Here is a 21,849-nt window from a genome sequence, read left to right on the forward strand (position 1 = left end):
TTGTTTTGTTAATAAACCATTCTGGTATAATATTACCCGGTGCACATATGCTAATACATGTAGCACGATATACAAAAACATTTCTTCACAAAATATAGGTTGACTTCTCCCACAATGAATATTAATCAGTATTGGATTATTAATTGCTGTTCATTAGGCGTAGGTGGTTTAGTTTTGATACATGATGACATCCCAGTGAGCACCCAATGAAGTAATCCCTGCACTATTGAAGCGGCCACTGAGCAGTATGAGCTCCATTTTCGGGTCAGTTGAGTAGAAGTTAAAGGAGGTCTGTAACAAAGCATCAAAAGTTAAAAGTTAACACATGACCATTAGTATTAGTATTGATAAATGCAACAAACATAAAGGATAGAAGGTAATTACATAAACTGGCTGGCCGGCGACCAGAAAGCGCCCTCTGGAGGTCACAACATATATCTGATAGACATAGTTGCTGTGGTATTTTCCAGAGACCTGAAACATGACAGTGAGATCTCATCAACACAGTTGGTACATGTGGTTAGACCTTGATGAGTAAAACAATTGTATGTGTAATATAATTATGAATGGATACAGTGTAATATAAATATTATAAAATATATCCAATATATAATAAATGCTACTCCATAATTCCATTTTACAGAAAAATATAAATATATGTTTAAAGTTTCTTTCCCGAGGTTGTCTTATCTCTGTTCAGACTAAACTAATATTTTAGTATCGGTGACTCTCTGACCTGAACAATGGTCTCTCCATCAAAGAGGATCAGCTCTTGTGCAGCACCTCGTACGTGACCAACTACTTTACCCCAAATGGCACCGTTGAGCACCTGGATACTGCAAGGTCAGACACAAGAGAGAGGGAACACACTGAATATATACATTAGAGGACATGATCAGGTAGAAACAAATTATGCACAGTCATAATGTAGCTGGATATTATACAACAAGAGTAGACAATAGAGCAAATGTTTAAAGAGCAGGTTATTGAGAGGAGGCTGAACCATATGGTTCACTTTTCAAAAGAGCAAGATCCTCTCCAGCATTTTAGAAAATGTTCAATAGACCCTCCCTTTGACTAAGAAGAGAAAACTGCAACACCCTTCCAACTAACAATAACAACAACAACAATATAACATTAAATTAGTACAACTTATTTAATCATAGAAATGTAGGGTGCATAAATGATTCAAAATGGTGTTTCATTAACTTGTTATTCAATCATTTTCACAATATACCCCAAATTGCACACAGATAATATGCGGAACATAGAATAGTTTGTTAATCAAATGCTACAGCTGCTGTGCTTTTGATCTAGAGCTATAACTGAGCAGTTCTTACCAATGTCAGTGACAGGCTCTGCTCAAGCTGAAATAAGATATAAATCTAACGCAGAAAAATTAATAAATGACACATGCCTGCTCTGAGAAAAAAATTCAGACCACCCTCCCTTCAGATCAAACAGAAAATACATAACACTCACTCTTTTTTGACCCCTTCATCCCCTTAATGATTTATTTACAGTCCTTAACACATGTGGACAAGAGGGAGGACAGACTGACCCAGTGATGTAAGAGCCACTATTCTCCCAGACTCTGATCGCTCTGATCGTTCCGTTTCCTCCTTCTGTGGAGAAAGAAGTGCCAGAACCTCCTCCAACAGAAGGAGAGTAGGAGTAGGGCATCATGGGAGCTGGAGAAGTACAACAAAGATATTAAGTGATGGACAAGAGGAAGCTACTGCTCTTTGACTCAACTTGACTTAACTGTTAATATACAAAGATCGTATTAGAAGCTACAGAGATGTTTGTGTAAAAAGTATGAAATTGGCATAAAAAGACTGAAGATGGGTTGAAACCTTACCAGCCAGGCAGCTGGTGCAAAGCACAGCGACGATCAGGAAGGAAAACATTCTGGTGTGTGAAGACGTCCGGAGACAACACTGGAATCAGAAACCAATTCATCATCATCATCATCATTATCTCCATGTAATAACAATAATTCTTTAGACATGATAAGATCATTAGAATTTAAATGATCAGGGCCAGTAGCCACAGTAACATGCTAATAAACGTCACAGTTAAAACGTGCAGATACAGATGTTGAAACTCACCTGCAGTCTAGATCTCCTGAAAACAGCTTGAGTCCTGAGCAAAGGATGAGATGACACTGAGAGACTGGCACTCACTTATATATACGTGTCCGTCCCTCAAAATGCACATTCCCTAACATTCCTACTAAAGAGCCTCTGACAGCTGAACAATTGCAGACACAATTTAAACCAGAAAGAGAAAATTATCTTGAAGTTTCAGTTCAGGAATTTAGTTTGCACTGCACTTACGGGAAAGGCAGTCACTGTGATTTACTGACCTAAACCAGTACGACACCATTTTTTAACTGGTTCTACTGGAACAAAGATTCTTTTCGGACACACATATCGCAACCCTCCCTGTTTGTGTTTGTACATGAAGCCTACACCTTTCTGACCGGTATAATAATAATAATAATAATAATACATTTTATTTATATAGCGCTTTTCATAAAACTCAAAGACACTTTACATTAAAATCATCATATATAAAAACAATACACTAAAAACATAAAATACACAATAGTGGTCACACATTAAAAGCAGTTTTGAACAGGTGGGTTTTGATCTGTGATTTGAATATGGAAAGTTCAGTGCAGTCTCGGATGTGTTTGGGGAGAGAGTTCCAGAGGGAGGGGGCAGATATGGAGAAGGCTCTGTCACCCCATGTCCGGTGCTTGGTCCTGAGTGGAAGAGACAGGAGGTTGGCATCAGAGGAGCGGAGCCGACGGGATGGAGTGTGGTGGTGAAGCAGGTCGGTGAGGTAGGAGGGGGCCTGATTGTGGAGGGCTTTATGAGTGAGGAGAAGGATTTTGTATTGGATCCGTTGTGGGACGGGGAGCCAGTGGAGGTTCTGAAGAACAGGGGTGATGTGGTCGCGGGTGTGGGTGAGCAGGCGAGCAGCAGAGTTCTGGATGTACTGGAGTTTATTTAGGATTTTGGATGATGTGCCGTGGAGAATGCTGTTGCAGTAGTCAATTCTTGAGGTGATGAAGGCGTGGATCAGGGTTTCAGCAGCAGATGAGGAGAGTGATGGGCGGAGACGGGCTATGTTTTTTAAGTGAAAAAAGGCAGTTCTGGTGATTTGTTTGACGTGGTGTTCAAAGGAGAGGTTGCTGTCGAACATGACTCCAAGGTTGCGGATGTGTGGGGAGGGAGACAGAGTGGAGTTGTCGATGGTGAGGCAGAAGTTGTGACTGGTTTTGGTGAGGGATTTGGGACCGATGATGATCATGTCAGATTTATCACAGTTCAGTTTGAGGAAGTTGGTTTGCGTCCATGATTTAATGTCAGTGAGGCAGCTGGTGAGAGTGGAGTGAGTAGCAGTGGTAATGGCCTTTGTGGAGATGTAGAGCTGGACATCATCGGCGTAGCAGTGAAAGTGAAGACCATGTTGACGGATGATGTTACCAAGAGGGAGCAAGTAGAGGATGAACAGAAGAGGACCAAGCACCGAACCCTGGGGGACGCCTTGAGACAGAGGAGCAGTGGAGGAGGTGCAGTTGTTGATACTGATGAACTGTTGTCTGTTTGTGAGATATGATTTAATCCAGGAGAGAGCAGTTCCGGTGATGTTGAGGGAGGATTCGAGGCGGGAGAGAAGGATGTTGTGGTTGATGGTGTCAAAAGCTGCAGTGAGGTCGAGGAGGATGAGAATGTTGAGGTGACCAGCGTCGGAGGAGAGGAGGAGGTCGTTGGTGACTTTGAAGAGGTCTCTTTCAGTGCTGTGCTGTGAACGGAAACCGGATTGAAATGGCTCGGGGGCAGGTGGAGAGATGGAAAAGGCGGGGGAGGTGTTCAGGTTGCTGTAAATGGTGTCAATTTTTGTTTGGAAAAATGAAAGAAAAGAGTTGCATTTGTTCACTGTGAAGGATGTGGAGGTGTTGTCCTTGGGTTTGAGAAGCTTGTTTATTGTGGAGAAGAGAGCCTTTGGGTTAGAGGAGCCAGACTGTATGAGGTGTGAGTAGTAGGTGGACCGGGCTGAAATGAGAGCGTCTTTGTATTGTTGAAGGTAGTCGGAGAGGGCTTGGAGATGGACTGTTAAACCGGTTTTCTTGCAGAGTCTTTCAAGCTGGCGCTTTCGAGATTTCATCTGGTGGAGTTCAGGAGTGTACCAGGGAGCCGAGTGTGTGAATGAGACAGTTTTGGTTTTCATGGGAGCCAGTTGATCAAGACAGGAGGAGAGTGTGTCATTGTAGTAGTTTACAAGATCGGAGGGATTATCAGACAGCGGGGCAGGGGAGGCGGACATGGTACTGGCAAGAGAGGCTGAAAGAGTTGTGGGGGAGATAGATTTGAGATTTCTGAAGGATATGGTGCGCTTCGTTTTTGGCATGGGGATAGGGATGTCAATGTCCATGGTGATAGCCAGGTGGTCAGAGATGTTGAGGTTGAGGCTGGAGAGTTGCGGTATTGTGAAACCAGTGGAGCAGACCAGATCCAGGATGTGACCTCGGCTGTGGGTGGGGAAGTTGATATGTTGTGTGAAGTTGAAGCATTGTAGTAGTTCCAGGAATTCTGTCGTAGATTTACAGTCAGTGTTATCAATGTGGATGTTAAAATCACCTAGGAGGAGAACGCAAGGTGAGATGGCACATAGCTGAGTCAAAAGATCTGAAAAGTCAGAGAGAAAGGAGGGATTTGGCTTGGGGGGACGGTAGATTACAGCAGTAACCAAAGGAGTGGGACCAGAGAGTTTGAAGGCAAGGTGTTCAAAAGAATGAACGGCAGGAATGGGAATGGTGGTGGTTTTAATGTCCTTCCTGTAAACAGCAGCAACACCACCTCCCCGCCCCTCAGGACGAGGTTTGTCAATGTATGTGAATCCGGTGGGAGTGGTCTGGTTTAGTGAGAAATAGTCCAGGGGTTTATGCCATGTTTCAGTGAGGCAGAGGAAATCAAGTTTACTGTCCGTTATGAATTCATTCAGAATGAGGCTTTTGTTGTTGAGTGAGCGAGTGTTGAGCAAAGCCAGTTTCAGGTGACGTTGCTTTGTGATAGGCTGTGAGGACTGAGGAAGGGGACGGAGATTGGACGGATTCACGTATTGTTTGTTGTGGTGGTGACGTAACAAGGAAGTTCGGGTGCGACAGGACCAGAGGGATGGGATGGAGTTTGGGGACGTGAAGTTGTAAGTGAACATGCGGCCAGAACCTCTGTGTGAAGGATGGCCTCGGCGAAGTATTCCATGTTCTTTGAGAATGTCCATGCAGTCCGGACGCAGGTGGTTGTTGAAGTTGTGAAGATCTGACGTGGAGTACAGCGGCATGGTCCGGTTGGGAAGCGCTAGCGATAAGCTAGCATTAGCTGGTGACCAGCTAATGTATAAACTTGCTTAGTTTTGTCACTATGCGTATTTCATTTGTCTAACTTGAAAACGACAGAAATACATTACAGAGACACTGATACTACTATTACTACTACTACTACTACTACTAATAATAATAATAGTAATAATCCAAAAACTAATTCACAAATATTCAGATCAACACACACATCACCATTCACAGTAGTTTTTCAACTTTATTCATCCTGAAGGACATTTTAAGATGCTTGATACATTTAGATAAATGTATAAATATACTAGTTATATATACATATTTTAAATATATATACATACTAATATTTACATATAATAATAAGCACAAATGATGGTGCAGTGCATTCATGAAAGTCAAAGAGATCAATGTTCCATATTACAAGAAATGAACATGTCTGAACAGAAGGGTACATCAATGTTATTGTATTACTATGATAAACAAAGACTGGCCGGATTGTAATGGTGTTTGGCTGGCTGCCATGCAGAGGCAGAGAAGACCTCAGTTGGAGTAATCTGATTACAAAGGATTGCAACAAGTTAAGAAACGGTATAATCTAATTGCAGACACACTGACACACAATTATATAACAGACTGTGGGATCATACTTTATATCAGCAGAACCTGAAATCACAGATACATTAGATGCTGATCTAAGTGTCAGATGCGCTGAAACATGTCAGTAACTCGGCAGATTTGTGATGTTAAACTGATATCCTTAATTTATTTGAAAAGAAACCAACCCTGCTTAAAGTCATGTTTCACACCAGAAAACCTTTTCCTTCAGTGATATTGAAACATCCAGCAAGAGTCTTTTGTTGTGAAACAGGAATGATGGGTTTAAAAAAGTGTTGAGGAGCGAGAGGAATGAGATTCTGTTACTCACAACTACACTTTGATTAAGCTGAGGTGGTACATGAAGAGTGTTTGGAAGTTGGAAATGACTCATGGAAAAACAAATACATGGTTCGATAGGCCTTATAAACAAAAGTGTCATGAAACACTACTTATTGTTTTGTTTTTTAGTTTGATTTATTTCAATTTTCTATCTGCAAAGTTGCACATCAACAGCATTTTGTCAGTATTTCATAAAAAGAATGATGTTCAAAATATTCCCTTCACTCAGTGTAAAGATAGATATTATAACGTGCTTCGGTCAGTGGAACGACACCTGTGTCATGCCTCATTAATCTTTGCTCTTTTCTTTGTTTTATCTTCCTCCTTGCTTCATCTTATATTTCCTTCTTTCACTCTGAGGTAAAGCAAGAAGTATGTTAAGGTCTCCTCTCCACTAGGTGTGTGGTATGTTGGTTGGGATTGTGGTACGGGGTACAGAGTACTTTCATCTGTCAGTTTTCTGCTTTGGCTCTGTGTTTTAACAGAATGGTCTGACTGCTTTGACTACTTAACTGTTTCACTGTTTGTGTCTTTCTTTCTTCTAGTCTCTGTGAGCTGCAGGTCTGTATCTGGTGACAGCAGTAGTAGTCACTCTCTCTTTGTTCAAAAAAGCGATTACACTGTGCAAAAGCAGATACTGTCTTCAATGTGAAAGGGAGGTCATGTCCTCGGTATTGTTTTAGGGAACGATGACCTAAGGAGTTCATATTCAACAAATATGAACAAATACACAGGTTGGGATAGTCGTCGGAATGCCCCTTTGAGTTGTTTTCTGGGGAAATAAACGGTATTTAAATTATTATCGTTTCTCCACAAGAACTAAATTGCTGGCAGCGTGGAGTGTTTTTTGAAAGAGCCTTTATGCAATCACTCACTCTCACTATAAAACAAAGAATTGCTGTCTGTCTGTCCTTATGTCTTTCATATGTCTTGAGAACCTCTGATCTGACCTTCTTCATACTTAGCAGTGATTTAGATGTGTTTTTACCTCGTGACTCAGACTGTTTCTGATCATGAGTAACCGTGACTTGGGCGTGTATTTCAGGGGTGGATTTAGAGATTTGAGAGCCCCAGACTAATTTACTTTTCACCCTTTCTCTATCTGGGAATGTTGGTATTGGCAGTGTTAGAAGAAGTTATCTCAACTTTTTTTGAAACTGCCATGTTGGGGTTGGGGAGACCAATAACTCTGGCAGCCATGTTGGTAATGGGTTTGAGTTTAGCCTGTTAAGTAAGGGTTAAATTCATGTGCCTCCCCTTGCTTGGACCACGGCCATTTTTATCTCAAGCACGCATCTGTAAAGTTTTGTGATTGCGTCTTGCATGGTTGCAAATGCTATTGCAGTGACATCATCTGCCCACAGAAATACAAACACCTGGCAGAAGTGCTCAAACCGGCCTCTGCGGTAGTTCCCGCTACAGTAGGTGCAATGATGACACACACACAGACACACACACACACACACACACAAACACATACACATACACAGACAGACTCACGGGGGAAAACAATACCAGCATTCTTTAACAAGTAAAAATAAACAAAAGAAGGTGTAGTGCTTTCATGAAAGTCCAAGGTATCTATTTTGCAATTACAAGCGTTGAATATACTGAACAGAAATGTAAATGTGACTGTATTGACTGGCTTGAGTCATTATTGAGTTTTATGATGGATCCCTGGTGTGTTTCTTTGTGAGCGCATCATGAAATCTACAAAACTAATGTGCACGTTCAACAAAGGTCAGCCCTAAAGTCTAAAATGGAGAGGTGATCTTTCTGGTTTATTTGATTATTTTGTTTTGCGTTGTAAAAGTCTGTTTTTTTATTACTTCTCTACAGCACAATAAACAACCACCCTACCTACACATCTGGTACCTGGTGACATTATTTTATTCATACCGGATTGCTTTTTTTGTTATGCAAATGAGCAAGACAAGGAAATGTTCCCCGCCCGTAAACATGTCTGATCTCTGCCAAGAAAGAATACTGGAAGTCTTTTGGCTTCTAATCTGCTGTTCTGTATACAGGTGAACAGTGTTAAGTTGTCATAAATGTTTATGCTAAAACTCTCATGATTCACATGTGGCAAATTTCTTTATGTAATGTATTGACGTCTGTGTGTCCATTCGCTTGACTGAGATGTTGTCTAATTGCACATGTACCATGACATTTGTGCAGAACTTTACTTTGGCTTGGCTACATCTCAAATACCTTAAAACCTGTTGTAGGAGCAAGGAATTTGGCCGTCTCTTAGTCACTGACGGTAAACGTGTTTTTTGTTATTGTATGTTGGTGTGTCACCAGGCATTCTTAGCGAGTTATTATTATAGCCTTCAAAAGAAACACAAGAACAAAGCTTAGACATCTTTTAAATCACTATCAGACCTTGATGAAGGTGATGTGTCCATAGGTGAGGTGGTTTGGGGTAGCCTCTTTGAATAGCTCTAGAAAACATCCACTGTAACCAACATCATACACATTAATTATTGATGTTTTGTTGTTGATTTGTTATATTTGTTATTATTCATTTGTTACATTTTGTCCAATCCCTACCCACTACCACTCTGTTTGCACGTTTGCATTGAGGTTCAAGTTATTACAAACAAATAAGTTCAGTTTGTCAGCTGCATGCAACATTTATGACATTGTTGGTCAGTCTGTCTGCTTGACATTCCCATTTTGCTGCAATAAAAATGATTGAAGTGAGATGAACGGACTGAAAACTTTATCTTATTAGATAAAACATGTTGACACAGTTTTCCTTTGGGGACATAATTTGAAGTTGAAAAAAGTAATAATTCGCAATATATGTTATCGCAATACTCAGCATATCGCAGTATCTTAAACATATCTTAAAACCTAGGAGCAAGGAATTTGGCCGTCTCTTAGTCACTGATGGTAATCGTGTTTTTGTGTTATTGTGTGTTGGTGTGTGGGTGTGTCACCAGGCATTCTAAGCGAGTTGTTATTATTATAGCCTGCAAAGACCTGTGTATCCTAAAGTTACACCTCATGTGGTGAAACTATTGTTTTTACAACCTACTACTGTCACTAAATGTTTATATGTGGTACTGCTAAGAAAATCATCAATCATTATAAACTGTATATATATTGTTGAATACAGTTTTTTAGATAGACAGACAGACAGACAGATAGACAGATATATATATAGATAGATAGATAGATAGATAGATAGATAACAAAACAGCTAAAGTCTATCAATGTTGGATTCTGCATGTAGAAACATCTGTACTCCTGTACAACTTGTAGCAAAACAGTTTTGTGTGATTTGATGTTTGAATCGTCTGTTCCCCTGAAAAAGATTAGTTAGTCTTAAGTTCTGAATCCTGCAGTATACATTCTCATTTACAAACAGGGGTGGTAGTATTTACAGTATACAGTACTATATTGTCCTGGGAAAGATGGCGAACTGAAACTTGAGCATGAATGGCCCATGTTGAACTTTGCCATGCAAGAGGACTTCTGTATAGATCAGCAATGGTGTGGCCATACTGACAAGCTACATACTATACCTGTCATAAACCTTTAAGAGTCTCTTGAACCAGAGCGCTACCGGGAGCAGTAGCCCACATTGCAACACCAGAAAGACATGTTAAACATGTAGCAACAAATCCTGCATAGCCACATAAGTCTGTATTCATTTGCATGTCATGGAGGAGCATTTACAATCTGCCTTCCTCCTCAGCCTTGCATCTCATCCTAAAGGCATTGGCCTTTAATACAGGAATGAGCTGTCCAAATAGACCAATGTCTTATGGTTTCCTGGAATGGGAACATGTATAGAGGTCTGATTGATTGTTTTTTACGGTATTTAGATGGAATGAATACCTATAGTGACATGTAAAATAAATACATTTGTACTAATACCTGACATAACACATTTCAAATGGTACAGATGGTACCCAAATGTGCCCAAGGCCAGTTAAAAGATTCCGCCTTAATATGTCTCAACTAAAACCTCTCCAACTTTGCTCTGCTTCACTCTATAAGCATCAGTCTGTGCACAGGTTATGATCAGCTGTTGTGATATGGTTTGCTAGAGGTTTTGTGCTGCAACTGCATCATTCCAAAAAAGGTATAGTGACATGTAATAAACAGTTCTGATTCTGATTCTGAAAGTACTTTGTCAGTATTTCAGAGAGAGAACCAATGTGGCAACTATTCTCTTCAATCTGTGTAGATAGATGTTACAATTCGCTTACGTCAGTGGAAAAACACCTGTGTCATAGCTCATTCGTCTTTGCTTGTTTTTAGTTTTATCTTTCTCCTTTCTTTACCCTTTGAAGCGAGGTGAAAGCCCAGCAGTTGTAGTAGTGACGGCACCAGGGGGCGACACAACTACAAAAAAGTGATTGCACTGTGCACAAGCAGATACTGTCTTCAATCTGGACACCAAGTTTATGTCCTCGGTATTGTTTTTAGGGAATGATGATCTTCGAAGTTCATATTCTACAAATATGAACAAATACACATGGTGGGACAGTCAGTGGAATCAATTTCAGTTGTTTTCTGGGGGGAAGAATACGTTAATCATCAGTTTCTCCTCAAGAACTAAATTGCTGGCAGCATGGAGTGTTCTTTGAAAGAGCCTTTATACAATCTAACTCTAACTAACAAGGAATCGCTGACCTACTTACTTAGCGGCATCTTGGGTGTGTTTTTACCTTGTGACTAAATGACTCAATACTTTTCTGACACTAATAGAATTTCCGCCAGCAAAATTCCTCCACTAATTACTGTTAATCATTGCTCTACTTCATAACTGCAGGGGTTATGTCAGAACAAACAACTAACAGCCTACACCTACCTCCATGAAGTTTCTGACCATGAGTAACCGTGACTCGGGGGTGGATTTAGAGATTTGAGGTCCCCAGACTAATTTACTTTCCACTATTTCTTTTACTGGGAATGTTGGTATTGGCAGCGGTAGAAAAAGTACTCAAAACTTTAGTTCTTCAGTAATACTATGAAGTATTAATACTATAACTGTGAATACCACGCAGTAAAATCCTGCATTCAAACTTTTTCTTCAAGTGAAGAGTGAAGGAGAGACATTATGAGCACAATATCATTGAGTAAATTTAATTAAAAAATTACATTTATTTAATTTCTATTCAAGATGGAGCTTTCAATGTTAATATAATGCTGGATAGTTCAATGAAGAATAATGAATATATTTAATTGTCATAATTTGTGAGTCAAATCTGAATCAGCAACGTAATCAGTAACATTTCTCTGTCAGGTAGATAGTATACAATGTAATTCTGAAGTAGAAGGACACAGTACATATTAGGCTATACAGATGAGTTGCTTATTTTTGAATGCTTTAGGGGCCTTTTGTAAGTTATCATCAATCTTTTGTGGACTACGTAACGAAACAGTGAAGTTTAGCTCATTGAGGACATAGGGTAGTCAAAATAACAGTGGACTCTGAGCTAAATAGTTCAATGGCTCTGAATATTTTCAGCATGTTTGCTGTTGTATGCTTGAGGTTGCATGTACTGTAGTGTCACACACATGAATGAGCAGTCAGCTGTCTTCAATAATGCTACCAGTGAAGTTTTCTTCATCTTGCTTTTCTATTTATTTTTGGATAATAGCACTTAGGTCACAATAGCATGAAATTATCTTACATAAAATACAAGAGTATGTTGCGTGCCACATCATTTAATATAGCTTAGACAAAACATTTCTCTCACCACTAAACCCACAGAAATAATAATCACAGTCATTTGTACAATATCTTGTACAGTTATCATTTCTCAACATACATTTGGTATTCAGTACAAGACATCTCTGCTTTGTTTCCTTCAATGCTGCAGATGTGCAAAATGCTGTAAGCTCCTTCATCTGATATATAAAAGTATCCTCTATAACGTACACGTTGAGTAGATCATGTGTGTTTAACTAAATCACACAGAGTCACAAACTGAGTTGATCTTTAACAATCACCAGTTATTCTGTTGTTTTTGTTTTGTTAATAAACCATTCTGGTATAATATTACCCGGTGCACATATGCTAATACATGTAGCACGATATACTAAATCATTTCTTCACAAAATATAGGTTGACTTCTCCCACAATGAATATTAATCAGTATTGGATTATTAATTGCTGTTCATTAGGCGTAGGTGGTTTAGTTTTGATCCTAGAGGACATCCCAGTGAGCACCCAATGAAGTAATCCCTGCACTATTGAAGCGGCCACTGAGCAGTATGAGCTCCATTTTCGGGTCAGTTGAGTAGAAGTTAAAGGAGGTCTGTAACAAAGCATCAAAAGTTAAAAGTTAACACAAGACCATTAGTATTAGTATTGATAAATGCAACAAACATAAAGGATAGAAGGTAATTACATATGCTGGCTGGCCGGCGACCAGAAAGCGCCCTCTGGAGGTCACAACATATATCTGATAGACATAGTTGCTGTGGTATTTTCCAGAGACCTGAAACATGACAGTGAGATCTCATTAACACAGTTGGTACATGTGGTTAGACCTTGATGAGTAAAACAATTGTATGTGTAATATAATTATGAATGGATACAGTGTAATATAAATATTATAAAATATATCCAATATATAATAAATGCTACTCCATAATTCCATTTTACAGAAAAATATAAATATATGTTTAAAGTTTCTTTCCCGAGGTTGTCTTATCTCTGTTCAGACTAAACTAATATTTTAGTATCGGTGACTCTCTGACCTGAACAATGGTCTCTCCATCAAAGAGGATCAGCTCTTGTGCAGAGCCTACTACGCGACCAACTACTTTACCCCAAATGGCACCGTTGCGCACCTGGATACTGCAAGGTCAGACACAAGAGAGAGGGAACACACTGATTATATACATAAGAGGACATGATCAGGTAGAAACAAATTATGCACAGTCATAATGTAGCTGGATGTTCTTACCACTGTCAGTGGTAAACAGAAAATACATAACACTTTTTACAATCCTTAACACATGTGGACAAGAGGGAAGACAGACTGACCCAGTGATGTAAGCGCCACTAGCCTCCCAGACTCTGATCCCTGTGATCTTTCCGTTTCCTCCTTCTGTGGAGAAAGAAGTGCCAGAACCTCCTCCAACAGAAGGAGAGTAGGAGTAGGACATCATGGGAGCTGGAGAAATACAACAAAGATATTAAGTGATGGACAAGAGGAAGCTACTGCTCTTTGACTCAACTTGACTTAACTGTTAATATACAAAGGTCGTATTAGAAGCTACAGAGATGTTTGTGTAAAAAGAATGAAATTGGCATAAAAAGACTGAAGATGGGTTGAAACCTTACCAGCCAGGCAGCTGGTGCAGAGCACAGCGACGATCAGGAAGGAAAACATTCTGGTGTGTGAAGACGTCTGGAGACAACACTGGAATCATAAACCAATTCATCATCATCATCATCATTATCATCATGTAATATAAATAATTCTTTAGACATGATAAGTTAATAAGATCATTAGAATTTAAATGATCAGGGCCAGCAGCCACAGTAACATGCTAATAAACGTCACAGTTAAAAGGTGCAGATACAGATGTTGAAACTCACCTGCAGTCTAGATCTCCTGAAAACAGCTTGAGTCCTGAGCAAAGGATGAGATGACACTGAGAGACTGGCACTCACTTATATATATGTGTCCGTCCCTCAAAATGCACATTCCCTAACATTCCTACTAAAGAGCCTCTGACAGCTGAACAATAGCAGACACAATTTAAACCAGAAAGAGAAAATTATCTTGAAGTTTCAGTTCAGGAATTTAGTTTGCACCGCACTTACGGGAAAGGCAGTCACTGTGATTTACTGACCTAAACCAGTACGACACCATTTTTTAACTGGTTCTACTGGAACAAAGATTGTTTTCGGACACACATATCGCAACCCTCCCTGTTTGTGTTTGTACATGAAGCCTACACCTTTCTGACCGGTATAAACTTGCTTAGTTTTGTCACTATGCGTATTTCATTTGTCTAACTTGAAAACGACAGAAATACATTACAGAGACACTGATACTACTACTACTACTACTACTACTACTACTACTACTATTAATAATAATAATAATAATAATAATAATAATAATAATAATAATAATAGTAATAATCAAAAAACTAATTCACAAATATTCAGATCAACACACACATCACCATTCACAGTAGTTTTTCAACTTTATTCATCCTGAAGGACATTTTAAGATGCTTGATACATTTAGATAAATGTATAAATATACTAGTTATATATACATATTTTAAATATATATACATACTAATATTTACATATAATAATAAGCACAAATTACGGTGCAGTGCATTCATGAAAGTCAAAGAGATCAATGTTCCATATTACAAGAAATGAACATGTCTGAACAGAAGGGTACATCAATGTTATTGTATTACTATGAAAAACAAAGACTGGCCGGATTGTAATGGTGTTTGGCTGGCTGCCATGCAGAGGCAGAGAAGACCTCAGTTGGAGTAATCTGATTACAAAGGATTGCAACAAGTTAAGAAACGGTATAATCTAATTGCAGACACACTTACACACAATTATATAACAGACTGTGGGATCATACTTTATATCAGCAGAACCTGAAATCACAGATACATTAGATGCTGATCTAAGTGTGTCAGGTGCGCTGAAACATGTCAGTAACTCGGCAGATTTGTGATGTTAAACTGATATCCTTAATTTATTTGAAAAGAAACCAACCCTGCTTAAAGTCATGTTTCACACCAGAAAACCTTTTCCTTCAGTGATATTGAAACATCCAGCAAGAGTCTTTTGTTGTGAAACAGGAATGATGGGTTTAAAAAAGTGTTGAGGAGCGAGAGGAATGAGATTCTGTTACTCACAACTACACTTTGATTAAGCTGAGGTGGTACATGAAGAGTGTTTGGAAGTTGGAAATGACTCATGGAAAAACAAATACATGGTTCGATAGGCCTTATAAACAAAAGTGTCATGAAACACTACTTATTGTTTTGTTTTTTAGTTTGATTTATTTCAATTTTCTATCTGCAAAGTTGCACATCAACAGCATTTTGCATTTTGTCAGTATTTCATAAAAAGAACGATGTTCAAAATATTCCCTTCACTCAGTGTGAAGATAGATATTATAACGTGCTTCGGTCAGTGGAACGACACCTGTGTCATGCCTCATTAATCTTTGCTCTTTTCTTTGTTTTATCTTTCTCCTTGCTTCATCTTATATTTCCTTCTTTCACTCTGAGGTAAAGCAAGAAGTATGTTAAGGTCTCCTCTCCACTAGGTGTGTGGTATGTTGGTTGGGATTGTGGTACGGGGTACAGAGTACTTTCATCTGTCAGTTTTCTGCTTTGGCTCTGTGTTTTAACAGAATGGTCTGACTGCTTTGACTACTTAACTGTTTCACTGTTTGTGTCTTTCTTTCTTCTAGTCTCTGTGAGCTGCAGGTCTGTATCTGGTGACAGCAGTAGTAGTCACTCTCTCTTTGTTCAAAAAAGCGATTACACTGTGCAAAAGCAGATACTGTCTTCAATGTGAAAGGGAGGTCATGTCCTCGGTATTGTTTTAGAGAACAATGACCTAAGGAGTTCATATTCAACAAATATGAACAAATACACAGGTTGGGATAGTCGTCGGAATGCCCCTTTGAGTTGTTTTCTGGGGAAATAAACGGTATTTAAATTATTATCGTTTCTCCACAAGAACTAAATTGCTGGCAGCGTGGAGTGTTTTTTGAAAGAGCCTTTATGCAATCACTCACTCTCACTATAAAACAAAGAATTGCTGTCTGTCTGTCCTTATGTCTTTCATATGTCTTGAGAACCACTGATCTGACCTTCTTCATACTTAGCAGTGATTTAGATGTGTTTTTACCTCGTGACTAAGACTGTTTCTGATCATGAGTAACCGTGACTTGGGCGTGTATTTCAGGGGTGGATTTAGAGATTTGAGAGCCCCAGACTAATTTACTTTTCACCCTTTCTCTATCTGGGAATGTTGGTATTGGCAGTGTTAGAAAAGTACTCAAAACTTTTTTCTTTAGTAAAACCATGAAGTATTAATAATAAAACTGTGAATACCACGCAGTAATGATGAGCAATGAATATTTTCAGCATGTTTGCTGTTGTATACTTGAGGTTGCATGTACTGTAGTGTCACACACATGAATGAGCAGTCAGCTGTCTTCAATAATGCTACCAGTGACTTTTTATTTTATGTAAATCTAAGTGAATTTTGTCCCGAGTGTGAGGAAAAAAACAAGAAACAGGACACACAAATAAGAAGGAGACATTGAGGATATACTTTGTGTTACAGACGACTAGATTCGGCCTTTTCTAAATTACTTTCCGAAAATATTTTTCTTCGATTTTTTCTTCACCATTACGTGCAACCAAACAACAAGTTTTCTTTATCTTGTTTTTCTATTTATTTTTGGATAATAGCACTTAGGTCACAATAGCATAAAAGTGTCTTCCATAAAATACAAGAGTATGTTGCATTCCACATCATTTAATATAGTTTAGACAAAACATTTCTCTCACCACTAAACCCACAGAAATAATAATCACAGTCATTTGTACAATATCTTGTACAGTTATCATTTCTCAACATACATTTGGTATTCAGTACAAGACATCTCTGCTTTGTTTCCTTCAATACATGTAGCACGATATACTAAATAATTGCTTCATAAAAAGATAGGTTGACTTCTCCCACAATGAATATTAATCAGTATTGGATTATTAATTGCTGTTCATTGGGCGTAGATGGTTTGGTTTTGACCCATGAAGACATCCCAGTGAGCACCCAATGAAGTAATCCCTGCACTATTGAAGCGGCCACTGAGCAGTATGAGCTCCGCTTTCGGGTCTGCTGGGTAGAAGTTAAAGGAAGTCTGTAACAAAGCATCAAAAGTTAAAAGTTAACACATGACTATGAGTATTAGTATTGATAAATGCAACAAACATAAAGGATAGAAAATAATTACATATGCTGGCTTGCCGGCGACCAGAAAGCGCCCTCTGGAGGTCACAACATATATCTGATAGACATAGTTGCTGTGGTATTTTCCAGAGACCTGAAACATGACAGTGAGATCTCATTAACACGGTTGGTACATGTGGTTAGACCTTGATGAGTAAAGTAATTGTATGTATTACATGATCATGAATGGATACAGTGTAATATAAATATTATAAAATATATCCAATATATAATAAATGCTACTCCTAGTAATATTCCTTGGACCAGTATCATGAAAAAATGTCTATGATAATAAAGAAATTAAAATATCTATGAATGTCAAAAAATATCGCATTATATTGTCTTATCAAAATAATTAAATTTTACAGAAAAAAAAATATATATGTTTAAAGTTTCTTTTCCGAGGATGTCTTATCTCTGTTCAGACTAAACTAATATTTTAGTATCGGTGACTCTCTGACCTGAACAATGGTCTCTCCATCAAAGAGGATCAGCTCTTGTGCAGAGCCTACTACACGACCAACTACTTTACCCCAAATGGCACCGTTGCGCACCTGGATACTGCAAGGTCAGACACAAGAGAGAGGGAACACACTGATTATATACATAAGAGGACATGATCAGGTAGAAACAAATTATGCACAGTCATAATGTAGCTGGATGTTCTTACCACTGTCAGTGGTCAATTCAGACCACCCTCCCTTCAGCTCAAACAGAAAATACATAACACTCCCTCTTTTTTGATCCCTTCACCCCCTTAATAATTTATTTACAGTCCTTAACACATCTGGACAAGAGGGAGGACAGACTGACCCAGTGATGTAAGCGTTACTAATCTCCCAGACTCTGATCCCTGTGATCGTTCCGTTTGCTCCTTCTGTGGAGAAAGAAGTGCCAGAACCTCCTCCAACAGAAGGAGAGTAGGAGTAGGACATCATGGGAGCTGGAGAAGTACAACAAAGATATTAAATGATGGACAAGAGGAAGCTACTGCTCTTTGACTCAACTTGACTTAACTGTTAATATACAAAGGTCGTATTAGAAGCTACAGAGATGTTTGTGTAAAAAGCATGAAATTGGCATAAAAAGACTGAAGATGGGTTGAAACCTTACCAGCCAGGCAGCTGGTGCAGAGCACAGCGACGATCAGGAAGGAAAACATTCTGGTGTGTGAAGACGTCTGGAGACAACACTGGAATCAGAAACCAATTCATCATCATCATCATCATCATCATCATCATTATCATCATGTAATATAAATAATTCTTTAGACATGATAAGTTAATAAGATCATTAGAATTTAAATGATCAGGGCCAGCAGCCACAGTAACATGCTAATAAACGTCACAGTTAAAAGGTGCAGATACAGATGTTGAAACTCACCTGCAGTCTAGATCTCCTGAAAACAGCTTGAGTCCTGAGCAAAGGATGAGATGACACTGAGAGACTGGCACTCACTTATATATATGTGTCCGTCCCTCAAAATGCACATTCCCTAACATTCCTACTAAAGAGCCTCTGACAGCTGAACAATAGCAGACACAATTTAAACCAGAAAGAGAAAATTATCTTGAAGTTTCAGTTCAGGAATTTAGTTTGCACCGCACTTACGGGAAAGGCAGTCACTGTGATTTACTGACCTAAACCAGTACGACACCATTTTTTAACTGGTTCTACTGGAACAAAGATTATTTTCGGACACACATATCGCAACCCTCCCTGTTTGTGTTTGTACATGAAGCCTACACCTTTCTGACCAGTATAAACTTGCTTAGTTTTGTCACAATGCGTATTTCATTTGTCTAACTTGAAAACGACAGAAATACATTACAGAGACACTGATACTACTACTACTACTACTACTACTACTACTACTACTACGACTAATAATAATAATAATAATAATAATCAAAAAACTAATTCACAAATATTCAGATCAACACACACATCACCATTCACAGTAGTTTTTCAACTTTATTCATCCTGAAGGACATTTTAAGATGCTTGATACATTTAGATAAATGTATAAATATACTAATTGCACATACATATGTTTAAATTATTTATTTAAATTATTATCGTTTCTCCACAAGAACTAAATTGCTGGCAGCGTGGAGTGTTTTTTGAAAGAGCCTTTATGCAATCACTCACTCTCACTATAAAACAAAGAATTGCTGTCTGTCTGTCCTTATGTCTTTCATATGTCTTGAGAACCTCTGATCTGACCTTCTTCATACTTAGCAGTGATTTAGATGTGTTTTTACCTCGTGACTCAGACTGTTTCTGATCATGAGTAACCGTGACTTGGGCGTGTATTTCAGGGGTGGATTTAGAGATTTGAGAGCCCCAGACTAATTTACTTTTCATCCTTTCTCTATCTGGGAATGTTGGTATTGGCAGTGTTAGAAGAAGTTATCTCAACTTTTTTTGAAACTGCCATGTTGGGGTTGGGGAGACCAATAACTCTGGCAGCCATGTTGGTAATGGGTTTGAGTTTAGCCCGTTAAGTAAGGGTTAAATTCATGTGCCTCCCCTTGCTTGGACCACGGCCATTTTTATCTCAAGCACGCATCTGTAAAATTTTGTGATTGCGTCTTGCATGGTTGCAAATGCTATTGCAGTGACATCATCTGCCCACAGAAATACAAACACCTAGCAGAAGTGCTCAAACCGGCCTCTGCGGTAGTTCCCGCTACAGTAGGTGCAATGATGACACACACACAGACACACACACACACAAACACATACACATACACAGACAGACTCACGGGGGAAAACAATACCAGCATTCTTTAACAAGTAAAAATAAATAAAAGAAGATGTAGTGCTTTCATGAAAGTCCAAGGTATCTATTTCGCAATTACAAGCGTTGAATATACTGAACAGAAATGTAAATCTGACTGTATCGACTGGCTTGAATCATTATTGAGTTTTATGATGGATCCCTGGTGTGTTTCTTTGTGAGCGCATCATAAAATCATGAAATCTACAAAACGAATGTGCACGTTCAACAAAGGTCAGCCCTAAAGTCTAAAATGGAGAGGTGATCTTTCTGGTTTATTTGATTCTTTTGTTTTGCGTTGTAAAAGTCTGTTTTTTTTTTACTTCTCTACAGCACAATAAACGACCACCCTACCCACACATCTGGTACCTGGTGACATTATTTTATTCATACCGGATTGCTTTTTTGTTATGCAAATGAGCAAGACAAGGAAATGTTCCCCGCCCGTAAACATGTCTGATCTCTGCCAAGAAAGAATACTGGAAGTCTTTTGGCTTCTAATCTGCTGTTCTGTATACAGGTGAACAGTGTTAAGTTGTCATAAATGTTTATGCTAAAACTCTCATGATTCACATGTGGCAAATTTCTTTATGTAATGTATTGACGTCTGTGTGTCCATTCGCTTGACTGAGATGTTGTCTAATTGCACATGTACCATGACATTTGTGCAGAACTTTACTTTGGCTTGGCTACATCTCAAATACCTTAAAACCTGTTGTAGGAGCAAGGAATTTGGCCGTCTCTTAGTCACTGACGGTAAACGTGTTTTTTGTTATTGTGTGTTGGTGTGTCACCAGGCATTCTTAGCGAGTTATTATTATAGCCTGCAAAAGAAACACAAGAACAAAGCTTAGACATCTTTTAAATCACTATCAGACCTTGATGAAGGTGAGGTGGCTTGGGGTAGCCTCTTTGAATAGCTCTAGAAAACATCCAATGTAACCAACATCATACACATTAATTATTGATGTTTTGTTATTGATTTGTTATATTTGTTATTATTCATTTGTTACATTTTGTCCAATCCCTACCCACTACCACTCTGTTTGCGTGTTTGCGTTGAGGTTCAAGTTATTACAAACAAATAAGTTGGAGAGTGGAAGTGTGTTATAGAGAGCTGTCAGGAATAAGCATTTTTGCATGTAGGGTTCCCTCATCTTGAAGTCAGTGGGTTTTTTGAATGTGTGGGTTTGGTTGGATGTGTAAAATAAGGTATGTTTCAAATATCATAAAACTGGTGTTCATCTTGTGTTTTCCACAGATCTTATTTATCTGCAATAATCCAAAAACCAATGAAAAAATCCCATTCGCTTTTTGTTGAGGAAACCAGTGCCATGCTTTCTTTCGGGTTGGCCTACAAAAATAAGTCATCCCTGCAGCACTCTTAAAAAACCTCTCCAACAGTGAGTCTACATCAATGCTGACTTAACCAGCTGCCCTTACTGACCACGTGCAACGCTGATTTGTGTTCGTCAACACTTTCCGCATATATTGTTCTGGTCAACTTCTCGTACAAACTACGGCAGCCATTTAATATTGTCATACATTAACAACTTGAAGGTTACATTGTATTTAGAATCAAACATATCCTTGTTTTTCGTCTAGAAAACAGTAAATATTTATTTGATTGTAAAGTGTATACTTTACAGTTGTATATTTATAAACAAAATATAGAAATACCTATAATTGTTTTCTCTTACCAGCATATAACCCCCCAAAAATATATCTTGAACTGTGGAATACTGACATAAAAATACAATAATTGAATTGTATCAA

The 21,849-nt window shown here is 38.6% G+C and overlaps 3 protein-coding genes across 3 annotated transcripts; all 3 read right to left on the reverse strand.

Annotated features, from left to right (window-relative positions):
- Window positions 1-168: 168 nt before the first annotated feature.
- LOC142938101 (zymogen granule membrane protein 16-like) lies at window positions 169-1,910 on the reverse strand. The gene is made up of 5 exons (XM_076081311.1): window positions 1,862-1,910; window positions 1,562-1,691; window positions 737-836; window positions 385-474; window positions 169-291 (listed from the first exon to the last, which is right to left on the reverse strand). Exons 1-5 carry the CDS (start codon window positions 1,908-1,910, stop codon window positions 169-171), a joined length of 492 nt encoding a protein of 163 aa, XP_075937426.1.
- Window positions 1,911-12,471: 10,561 nt separating this feature from the next.
- Window positions 12,472-13,665, reverse strand: LOC142938102 (zymogen granule membrane protein 16-like). The gene is made up of 5 exons (XM_076081312.1): window positions 13,617-13,665; window positions 13,317-13,446; window positions 13,028-13,127; window positions 12,676-12,765; window positions 12,472-12,582 (listed from the first exon to the last, which is right to left on the reverse strand). The coding sequence occupies exons 1-5, from the start codon at window positions 13,663-13,665 to the stop codon at window positions 12,472-12,474; spliced, it is 480 nt and encodes a 159-aa protein (XP_075937427.1).
- A 3,396-nt stretch (window positions 13,666-17,061) lies between these two features.
- LOC142938122 (zymogen granule membrane protein 16-like) lies at window positions 17,062-18,453 on the reverse strand. Its single transcript, XM_076081350.1, has 5 exons — window positions 18,405-18,453; window positions 18,105-18,234; window positions 17,753-17,852; window positions 17,296-17,385; window positions 17,062-17,202 (listed from the first exon to the last, which is right to left on the reverse strand). The coding sequence occupies exons 1-5, from the start codon at window positions 18,451-18,453 to the stop codon at window positions 17,062-17,064; spliced, it is 510 nt and encodes a 169-aa protein (XP_075937465.1).
- Window positions 18,454-21,849: the final 3,396 nt, after the last annotated feature.

The sequence above is a fragment of the Anarhichas minor genome, unplaced genomic scaffold (assembly GCF_050575085.1).
Source record: "Anarhichas minor isolate MPS153535 unplaced genomic scaffold, ASM5057508v1 ptg000080l, whole genome shotgun sequence".
In the NCBI taxonomy this organism is placed as follows: domain Eukaryota; kingdom Metazoa; phylum Chordata; class Actinopteri; order Perciformes; family Anarhichadidae; genus Anarhichas; species Anarhichas minor.

Bases quoted from the DNA above. Each gene is read 5' to 3' on its own strand.
- LOC142938122 (XM_076081350.1), bottom strand. From the start codon at position 18,453: ATGTTTTCCTTCCTGATCGTCGCTGTGCTCTGCACCAGCTGCCTGGCT. The intron at 17,386-17,752 runs GTCAGAGAGTCA...GTCATGTTTCAG, and splicing joins ATGGAGAGACCATTGTTCAG to GTCTCTGGAAAATACCACAG. The intron at 17,203-17,295 runs GTAATTATTTTC...GCTTTGTTACAG, and splicing joins TCGCCGGCAAGCCAGCATAT to ACTTCCTTTAACTTCTACCC.
- LOC142938101 (XM_076081311.1), bottom strand. From the start codon at position 1,910: ATGTTTTCCTTCCTGATCGTCGCTGTGCTTTGCACCAGCTGCCTGGCT. The intron at 1,692-1,861 runs GTAAGGTTTCAA...GTACTTCTCCAG, and splicing joins TTGCACCAGCTGCCTGGCTG to CTCCCATGATGCCCTACTCC. The intron at 837-1,561 runs GTCAGTCTGTCC...CTGACCTTGCAG, and splicing joins AGTGGCTCTTACATCACTGG to TATCCAGGTGCTCAACGGTG.
- LOC142938102 (XM_076081312.1), bottom strand. From the start codon at position 13,665: ATGTTTTCCTTCCTGATCGTCGCTGTGCTCTGCACCAGCTGCCTGGCT. The intron at 13,128-13,316 runs GTCAGTCTGTCT...CTGACCTTGCAG, and splicing joins AGTGGCGCTTACATCACTGG to TATCCAGGTGCGCAACGGTG. The intron at 12,766-13,027 runs GTCAGAGAGTCA...GTCATGTTTCAG, and splicing joins ATGGAGAGACCATTGTTCAG to GTCTCTGGAAAATACCACAG.